At 41.4% G+C, this 10,927-nt stretch overlaps 1 protein-coding gene across 1 annotated transcript in view; it reads left to right on the forward strand.

Annotated features, from left to right (window-relative positions):
* LOC122788772 (glycogen [starch] synthase, muscle-like) overlaps positions 1-10,927 on the forward strand; it is an 879,353-nt gene that overhangs the window by 699,043 nt on the left and 169,383 nt on the right. Inside the window, exon 7 of the mRNA XM_044055667.1 lies at positions 10,529-10,692. Coding sequence (XP_043911602.1) covers positions 10,529-10,692 — 164 coding nt within the window. The remainder of the gene's footprint in view (positions 1-10,528; positions 10,693-10,927) is intronic.

Below are 10,927 nucleotides of genomic sequence, written 5' to 3' on the forward strand. Positions count from 1 at the left end.
TCAAATCTCCTTAGCTCCAACCAAATTGCCAGTTCGTTTAACATTTTCTTCAAAGACACCATTCAATCTTTGGCCAATCCGCTATCCCTTGACACTGCATCTCCTTCCAGTATTATCCCTAACAGCTCCCCAATATTTCACTTCTAACCCGTTCCTACATCCTTTGTCTACACCCTTATCAAGAAACTTAAACCCACCACCCTGTCTGCAGATTTACTACCTGCAGAATACCTGCAAAACGCAGCCAAAGCTATAGCCTACCCCATATCCATCCTCATTAACAGAACTATTTCTGAAGGAACTATTCCATCTATCAGGAAAATCTCACGTCATCCCCCTGCATAAATGTGGTAATTCCAAAGATTTTTCTAACTATAGGCCTATAGCCATATTATCCCCTTTGGCAAAAATCATGGAGAAGTGCATTCATAAACAACTATTAAACCACCTCCTAGAAAACAACGTACTAGCTACCTGCCAACATGGATTCAGACCATTTCACAGCACCTCTTCTGCTCTTCTTTCCTTCACCGATGTCATTAATATAAACCATAATAGCAACACTCTATCCTCAGCCCTCTTCATTGATCTGTCAAAAGCCTTCGACACCAGCTACTCATAAACATACTTAGCAACTTCTCACTGGATCCACTTGCTATGCAATGGTTCCTTACTTACTTATGCCCGTCACCCTTGACAGGGTATGGGCCACCAACTACAGCTCTCCACCGAATCTTGTCCTGGGCCAACTGTTCTATTTGGTTCCATGTGTAGCCTCTAAGCTTAGCATCTGCCTCAAAGTCTCGCCTCCAGGTGTTTTGTGGGCGGCCTCTTCCTCTCTTCCCCTGAGGATTCCAGCGCAACGCCTGTCTTGTAATATTGTTTGCTGGTTTGCGAAGAGTATGCCCGATCCATCTCCACCTCCTCCTCTCAACTTCTTCCCCAATCGAAAATTGGTTGGTCCTTTCCAAAAGGGTGGCGTTGCTAATAGTGTCTAGCCATCGAATCCGTAAAATCTTCCTGAGACAGCTATTTGTAAATGTCTGAAGTTTTTTAGTGGTGGTCTTGTTTAACCCCCAGGTCTCTGCCCCATACAGCAGTACTGACTTCACGTTAGAGTTAAACAGCCTTATCTTGTTGATCAAGGATAGTTCTCTTGTTTTCCAGACCCTATTTAACTGTATGAAGGCTGCTCTTGCTTTTCCTATCCTTGCCCTGACATCAGCTTCTGATCCGCCCTGCTTGTCAATTATGCTGCCAAGGTAGGTAAAGGACTGCACTTCCTCCAGTGGCTTCCCTTGCAGAGTGATAGGGTTAGTATTTGTGGAGTTTAATTTAAGGATCTTTGTCTTCAGATTGTTAATGTTAAGACCCACCTCTACTGCTGTAACTGCCACCAAATTTGTCTTGTTTTGCATTTGCTGCTGGCTGAGAGAGATGAGGGCGAGATCATCAGCATAGTCCAGATCTTCCAGCTGATTCCATAGGGTCCATTGGATCCCATTTTTTTGTCCTGCAGTAGATTTCTTCATAATCCAATAGATAACTAACAGTAAGAGGAATGGTGACAGTAAGCATCCTTGCCTGACTCCAGTTTTTACTTGAAAGCTTTCAGAGAGCTGCCCTCCATGTATAACCCTGCATGATAGACCATTGTATGAGTGATTTATCAAATTTACTATTTTCGTTGGTATACCATAGTGCTTCAGAAGGCTCCACAGTGTCTCTGTCCACGCTATCAAACGCCTTTTCAAAGTCAACAAAGTTGATATACAATGGTGAGTTCCATTCAACTGACTGTTCCACAATTATTCTGAGCGTTGCAATTTGATCAGTACACGATCTATTTTTGCGGAATCCTGCCTGCTCTTCTCTCAGCTTTTTGTCAGTGATGTCCTTTATCCTTTCCAAAAGGATACGGTTGAAAACTTTTCCTGGAACTGATAGAAGATTGATACCTCTGTAGTTGTCGCATTTGCTAAGGTCCCCTTTCTTGGGAAGCTTAATGAGATGGCTCTCTCTCCATTCTGAAGGAACAGTTTCCTCTGCCCAGATTCTTTCAAAGAGTGGCTACAACATCTCCACTGATATATTCAGGTCTGCTTTAAGGGCCTCTGCCGAGATGTTATCTGGTCCTGCCGCTTTCCCATTTTTCATTTGGATGATGACTTTCTTGATCTCCTCCTTGCTCGGCTTTTCACAATTAATTGATAGATCTTCATTGGCTGGCTCAATAATTGGAGAGTTTAGAGGTGACTGTCTGTTTAGAAGTTCTTCAAAGTATTCCACCCACCTTTTCAGTTGATGTTCTATACTATTGATGGTTTTCCCTTGCTTATCTTTAACAGGTCTCTCTGGCTTACTGTACTTTCCTGAAAGTCGCTTGGTGATATCATACAACATTTTTGTGTTACCACTGTAAGCTGCCAGTTCTGCGTCAACTGCCAACTGTTCCACATAATTGTTCTTATCTATTTTAATGCATCTTTTAACCTCTCTGTGGGCATCTGCATATTCTTCTTGGGCCTTGCTCTTTGAAGCTCTAGTTTTACTGTTATTTACTTTTGCCTTCTTCCTCTTTCTGTCTTCTATCTTTACCAGTGTTTCTGCAGTGATGCACTCTTTCTGATGATACTTTTTAGGTCCCAGTGTCTCTTGATAAGCTAAGTCTACAGCCTTTTTCACATTCTGCCATGAGCTGTTTACTCCACCCTCCTCAACCAGTTCTTGTAGCACTTCAAATTTGTTCTTCAGTGCAATGTTGAACTGTTCTTTTGTCTGAGAATCTTTCAATAGATGAACATTGTATTTGATTCTCCTAGATGACTCTTGAACCTGGGTTCTTTTAAGCTTTAGCTTCAGTCTAGCCACCAGCAAGTGATGGTCAGATGCTACATCTGCCCCTCTTTTCACTCTGACATCTTGTAATGTTCTTCTAAACTTTCTACAGATGCATATGTGATCTATCTGGTTTTCTGTTGTATAGTCAGGGGCGACCCATGTATTTTTGTGTATCCGTTTGTGGGGAAAAATGCTGCCTCCAATGACCAAATTGTTGAGAGCACATAGATCAACAAACCTTTCACCATTCTCGTTGATTGTTCCCAGAGCATGTGTACCCATGATTTGCTCATATCCTATGTTACTGGATCCGACCTTGGCATTTATATCACCCATAAGGATAGTAAGGTCTTTGTCTGGGTAGGTCTCGAGGATCTGCTGCAGTCTTTCATAAAACTGATCTTTATCTTCCTCTTCACTGTCATTAGTTGGTGGCACTGGACCACATTCATTACAATTTTCTTCTTCTTTGTACGGATGAAGCTGTGATGATCCTAGGGCCATGTGCTTCCCATCCAATCAGGGCTCTCTGGGCCTGTTTGGCCAACATAAGACCAACCCCTTGGGAGTGAAGTGCTTCACTGTCCTCATGTCCAGAATAAAGCAACAACTCTCCTGTAGATAATCGACACTGACCAGCCCCTGTCCACCTTGTCTCGCTGATTCCCAACAAACTCAAGTTGTTATTTCTCATTTCTGCTGCCACTTGGGCTGCCTTGCTTAGCTCATACATGGTCCTGACATTTCATGTGCCAATGTTTATTTTCCTGGTAGAGAGAAGGGTACTCTGCTTTGTGGCGTCCCTTCGGCTTTGGCCACAAAACTTCATAAATCTTCCATTTGAAGAACTCTCCTCTTCCAAGGCAAGATTGTCTGTGTTTCCTGTAGTTGGTGTTTTTGTAGCAATTTGTTTTTTACGGGATGGGGTTGCTAACCCTAAGCCCAACCCTCCTCCTTTTTCAGACTGGCTTGGGACCGTCCTTGGCGGAGTTATACAATGGTTCCAGTTCTATCTAAATAACAAGCAACAGGCTGTACTATGGGAGAATAACTTGTCTTCCCACCTACCAGTTGCCCTTGGTGTCCCTCAAAGCTCCATATTGAGTCCCTCTTTTCTATTTTTCCTAATGACCTACACTCTGTATTACCTCAAGCCATCTGTATCCACTATGCGGATGACTCCACACTAATATACTCAACCTCTTCACTATCACAATTGCATTCCCTAACCCAAGGCACATTTAACACAGTAGAGAATTGGCTTCTTCAATGATGTCTCATCCTGAACCCAAAAAAAAAACAAAAATGCTACTATTTACTCCCACCCGCAGAGCTCCCCCACTGCATTTCACAGTCGCATCTAGCAATGGTACAATCATATCTCCAGACTCTTACTACAAAACTACTTGGAGTACTAATTGACAACAACCTCACCTTTGAGCCACATATTGACAACACTATAAAAACAGTAAACAAAAAACTAGGTTCCCTCTATAGGATCAAACCCTTTCTTACCCCACTAGCCAGGACCCACCTTATCTCAACCCTACTTCTATATGCATCTCCTGTATATACCAGACTATGCAAAAGCAATCTGAACAAGCTGGCTAGCTCCTACAATATTGCCAGATTTGCTACTGGGTCCACCTATAGAACCCATCATTGTAACAATCAACTAGGGTGGCTAGTATTGCCAAATCTTATTCTATCAAACCAGCTAACTAATGCCCATAAGATACTGTTTCATCCTACATCTACTCCAATACTAACTAATTTAATCACCCCCCTGAAGAACCTGCGCTCATCAAATAAATTAATGGTAAAGATAAGTAAAACCAACAATCAGGCTGGAGACTCTATTCTCTAACACAGTGGTAAAACCTGGAACTCCCTCCCTACTGAACTAACCTCCCTACCTTCAACTACCCTATTTAAATCCAAACTCAAACCATACCTTAAATCGCACTGGCTATGCCACTGTGCAAACCCAGACTAACTTCCTCCACTGTCTCCAGACCCTATTCTTCTCACTCTCACAAACTAGTTATTCTTTTCTACTAACACTATTGTTTGTATAACCTTTTTAAAGTTCAAATAGTGCTCAATTTTACTACTTATATTTTGTTGTATGTATATCCATACGTGATATGTAGCTTAGAAGATTTTTTTTCCTTACTCTTAAGCTAAAATGTATTTACTAGTAAAATTTTCTAAATCTTAGTAATGCACTTATGTTATTGTGATTCTATTCTGAAGTGTGGAGCTTTTCTCCCCGGGCCTCCACTGAAACTGGACATGTATCCAGTTGGACTAGCCCGGTCAACAAATGTAAAATAAATAAAATAAATAAATGCTGTATAAATCCATCCTGCCAACCATAGCTTTGGGAATCTACCCAAATGTAATGACTGCAACAGTGAAACACGAAGAACATAGTACAGTTGTGTACACTTACCATAAATGTAGATGTTCGAGTGTATTCACTGTTGCAGTCCTGGTTACCCTCCCTTCAGCCCCGTTTATCTCTTACTATACCTCTACTTTCTTTTACTATGCTTAAAAGCTTTTTTGGTGTATTTGCTTTTGTTTGGAGGTATATTTTTTGTGTTTTTAATTTTTTATATATATATATATATACATACATATATATATATATATATATTTTTTTTTTTTTTTTTTTCGCTCCCCATTTGGGGGGCACCTGACATCTCTGGCAAGAAAAACTGATGTAATGGCATTGGCTGCATGTTCTATACCCATGACGCCATGGAAGAAGGGACAGCAGCCAATATAGGACCTAAGACTTTGTTAATCAGGCCGACTGAGGGCAACCTGCCAGCAGATTACCCAAATGTAATGACTGCAACAGTGAATACACTTGAACATCTACATTTATGGTAAATGTACGCAACTGTACTTTTCTGTGAAATCCTCTTGCAGTATGTTAACATCATTTGGGGAGTCAATGACAGCACCCAACTTACAGTCTGCAAACTTAGTCAGCCATAGGCCTTTTGTCTTTGCCTGGACTTCTGAGAAGTAGATGCCAAATAGTAGGGGTCCCGGTACAGATCCCTGGGGAACTCCACTAGTGACAGGTCTACTATCAGAGGTGGAGGTGCCTATTTTGACTTTGACAGTCATGTCGGTGAGCCAGTTGGCCACCCCCTGATGAGATAGGGATTTATGCCAAGTTGTCTTAGCTTTTCGATGATGCCTGAGTGGGGGATTGTGTCAAAGGCCTTGGCCAAGTCAAGGTAAACCGTATGCCTGGACTTTCCTCATCCAGGACCTTGGTGACAGTCTCAAAGTCAACCAGGTTCAACAAGCAAGATCTGCCCTTGACAAATCCAAACTGGGTGGGGTAAATGCTTGAAGATTGCCTCTGTCCTTGTTTGAGATCCATACTAATACGCTCCATGACTTTACAGATCAGACTTGTCAAGCTAATTAGTAGTGGCACCACCTTTTGTGCAAGAGGATGACAATGGCAGTTCGACATTATGCTAGAATGAAGCCTGTACTTAGGCTGTGGTTGAATAGGGTGTTCAATGGCAAAGCCAGTTCTTGCTGGAGATGGTGCAGAATACAGCCTGGGATGCTATCAGGTCCCATGGATGCTGTGTTCTTTGCCTTGGCTAGGGCCTTTAACACTTGATCTACAGAGATGGGAGGTGCAGGACAAGTATATTGGGATGTCAAAAGGGCCTTGGGGGGACAGGGAGGTGAAGTTTTAGTGGAGCCTATCTGCTAGCAGGTTGGCAAAATCAACCGGATCAGTGTAAGTGATGCTGTTAAGTACTAATTTGAAACAAACCTGGGCTTTGGCATGGAGGTTCCTGAATGTAACTGAAGAAGACTTTGTAGTTTCCCTTTGTTTCGGAGGTTAGTTTCAATTCATAATTGGTTTTAGAGGTTTTCGCTAGTGATCTAATTCACTTATTGAGGCTAAGGAGGGAGTTTTTGCAATTTGTTCCATTTTACCCTTGGATAACAGTTTATTCCTTTTGCTGTAAAGCCTGTTGATAGAGGATGTCCACCAAACAGGTTTTTGTGTTTCCTTCAGGAGCAGGTTTTTGTTCTGTTTGGTATGGCTGAGTCAATGCAGTTGTACCGGTGCTTGTGTACTGCATTAGCATACTGTTCAGCATAGTTGTCTGCATCCTATGAGGGGGCGGTGGTTTGAAGCTACAGATACCCTCCCTTAGGAGGTTGTAGTCAGCTCTTGAGAAGTTTTTTAGCTTGCTTATGACTGGGGTGTTGGATGGGATAGAAACTTCGAATTAAACAGTCCGATGATCTGATCTCCCCAGGGAAGAACACACTGTGGGAGTGGTGCACCTGTCATCGATGTTGGTGAGACAAGTCCAGAATGTTTTCTCCCTTTGTGGGAGATGAGATAAGCTGGTCTAGTCCATTAGAATTGAAGTCAAGAATCATTGAGTAAGTCCACTAGTGCAGGAATAGTTCACCCAGTCTATGGTGGGGGTGGTTGAAATTACCAAGGATCAGGGTGTTAAGGGATACCTTGATGGAGCCAGGTAGGTCCAGGTAAGAGGAGTTGGTATCCTAAGTCATGGAGGGGTGGGGGTCTGTAGCTGGCTATAACTTAGTTGACAAAGACGCCCATCTGTCAGTTGCACCTGGAGTAGTTCCAGTGCATCAAGCTGGCAAACCAGTCTGGAGGTGTGCCTGTCCTTAATGAAGATACAGTCCCACCACCCTTAGTCTTCCCGGCCTCATTTTGGGGGTCAGAATGTGTGGAATGAGGTATAGCCTGGTAAGGCAGGGGTGCTCTCCACAGCCCTGAACCAAGTTTCCGTGACCGCACAGATATCAGTATTTTCCAGTGCAAGGAGAGAGCAGCATGACCTTCAGTTTGCTTTTTGACAGATCTTTTATGTTGGAAAATTTGTCTTTGAGACATTGCCTAAAAAGGCACAATGGGGGAGGTGAGAGCCTTGGCCTGGATCCGGAAGCCCAGTGGTGACAGGTGGAGGCCATCTGTTTCAAAGCATCGAGGTCTGTTGACCATGTCATCCCAGGCAGACAGATGCTGAATCCCCTTGGAATAACACCAGAAACTAAGCCAATTTTTGAAGTCTGTCTATTTTTTGTTGGTATTGTGGTATCATTCTTGGTGAAGGTAGGATGCTGTTTAGGGCTAGGATTATGCCTGCCTGGAACACACACCCTGAGAGCTCAATCATATCTCTTTTCATATAGTCCAGGGAGGTACGTCTCAAGTCCTTCACACCAACATGGACAATGACAGAGTCGTACTTGTGGAGAGACGTATGTGGGTGCATGATGTGGGGGATTCTGGCACCGGACAGACAACTGACTGTGACCTCCTTGTTGAGCCTGATGAGGGGGAAATTGGTGTGTCTCTCAATTCAGTCACCATTGACTAGTATGTTTAGTTTATTATGCCTTGTGGGCTGTGATGGTTTGTTTTGCGTTATGGGCTGTGTTTGTGAGACACTGGTATTGTGTGTTGTATGTGATGAGTTTGGTGTTGTGTGTGGAATGTTTGTGAAAGTGTTTTGGAGGTCTCTGCTTTTTAGGTAAGTTTTTATTGAGGAACTCTGCATAGGTGTGTTGTGCTTGGCTATGTGATACGAGTGGTGTGGTGTTTGTACTGGCAGTCTCCTCTTTGTCAGGAGTACTGACTGCAGTGTGAGAGAGCACAAATTCCACCTTACTGATGTACATGCATTTCTCACAGGTAGAAGAATTATGTGCTAGGAGAAGATGGCTGTCAGTAAACATGAGGCAGTTGCTGCACTATCAAAAAATGCCCATGTCGACCAGGCTGGCAGGAGAAACTGAAACATGCATAATAAATGAGGTTTGCAGAAACGGTATATGTAGAGTAATGTTGAGGAGGAGGTCCGAGGTTTACTGGAAGGCTTGAATTGATCAGTTTATATAATGTTGAACTGAATGACTGCTATAAAGAAAGAAAACCTATATGTTGTGTGTAATGTATGTAAATGGAAACAATGTGCGATTTCTTTTCTAGTAACAGATGTGTGCCTGTGTCTTAAGTGAGAATTTAATAGACTATTGAAAAGGGCATTTCGGAAGCATTTTTCCATCCATCACATCAAGATGTATGTAGCTCTTCCATTAGTTAGAAACCAGAGTAGAACCAAATATCAGATGCAGGAACAATAGATGATACACAACCAGGAATCCACCAAGCAGTTTTCTAAACAGCAGTATTTTTTTCAGATAAAATGTGTCTTAGTGCTTTGGCTAAAATGCCTTTTCAGGGTATAAATAACACACATCCTTTATATGCAAAACAATTTCCTCTAATTATTCAGTAAAAAAACTAAAGTAACTGTCATTACAAAACATTTACCCAATTAAAACTCTCCAATTACATTCTGTATTAAGTCCCTTAGGGACTAAAGTTTCATACATTAATAGTATAAAAATAGATTATTTGTAATAGTTTACATTTCAGAAGAGAAGTATTGAACCTATCCACCTTAACCTGTTCTAATATACTGACCTGAAGTCCTTCCACAGTACTACCATGATATTCTATAAAATGGGTAGCAACTGGGCTCTCCATCTTACACTTCTTTATGTCCCTAATATGTTCTAAAATTTTAACTTTAAATGACCTTTTACTTTCACCAACATAATATTTATTACATGGGCATCTAAGTACATAGACAAACTCCCTCAGAATCCCATCTAAAAATATTTTGTCTTTTTTTTCGTTAATATATGGTAACAGCCTAACTACAAAATTACAAACAGGAACACCTTCCACAAGGGAAGGTGCCTTTAAGGCTACTTCCCCTTCCAATGTTAACCTTAGGAGCTACAAATCTACCTCTCATATATTTTATGCTCCTTCAATAAATACTTAAATGATACACAGGGCCTTTCTTCGAAAATATACTTCTTCCATTAGTCTGATTAGGTGGCATTTCCTAGCATCAGAACCTATTACCTCCCATTTGTAGGTTCATAGGTTAGTACTAGAAGTAGCCCACAAGGGCAGTTTACTAACCCTAGCCAATGACCCCTATATGAGAATCAAACCCTGCATCTTGTGTCTGTAAGGGATTTACCTTAACCATTATGCCAAGCCACTGTTGGTTTCTTGAATTCTTTTTCCCTGTTTCTTAGTCATGGTTTCATAAGTTCATAGCTAATTACTAGGCTTGCTTTCATGACAGGTCATGGTAAGCCTAACCAATTTCCTTCCCAAAGGTGATTGGGTACAAACTATATCCCTAATATATTAAGATATTTTTTCCTTAAAGCTGGAAAAGCATTGTAAGTTTTCCATTATCACTATAGTATTACTGGCTTATTAGTTCATCACACATTGTACTTTGAGTTTGCGAGTCAAACACTTGAACCATTATACCTATTTGTCTTAAACATTTTTGCTTCTTTAATTTTAGCAGTTGCTGTATTTTTTTAACTCATACTCTTGCTTTTCACCCTTGTGGCTAGTGTATCAACAGCTGCCATCAAGATTTCCTCATATGCTAGAAATTTTCCAGCTTACTCAGTGCTTCTGATTCTTTTATATTATCATTACAGTGTTTTGAAGATACATTGTGTTTTTTTGGGGGTTTTTTGCACAAATTAACTCCATTTGTGTTTCTAAAACTTTAGAAAAATAACGTGAGCCCATTGGTTTTCTCCCCTACAGGCATTTACATCCTTGATCGACGTTACCGGGGTCTTGATGAATCTTGTAACCAACTAACATCCTTCCTGTATAGCTTCTGCCAGCAAACTCGTCGACAGCGAATAATCCAGAGAAACCGCACAGAACGACTGTCTGATCTTCTAGACTGGAAATATTTGGGAAGGGTAAGATGAATTACAAAGCTCTGTCAAACATGTCAAATTTATTTCATTGCCAGCACTGTTGCATTGAATAGGGATATAGTTTGTACCCTCATATGCCAAGGACTTTTAATTTAACATTTTCTTGTGTGTGCAAACAGTATAGCCATGTGTCATTTTTTTGTTTCAAAGGTGAGTGCAAAGTCTTGTTCCCCTGTATACAGTTCACGAACGTGCATAAAAAGGCAGCATGCTATAA

This window comes from Protopterus annectens, chromosome 14.part0 (assembly GCF_019279795.1).
Source record: "Protopterus annectens isolate FY-2018-M chromosome 14.part0, PAN1.0, whole genome shotgun sequence".
In the NCBI taxonomy this organism is placed as follows: Eukaryota; Metazoa; Chordata; order Ceratodontiformes; family Protopteridae; genus Protopterus; species Protopterus annectens.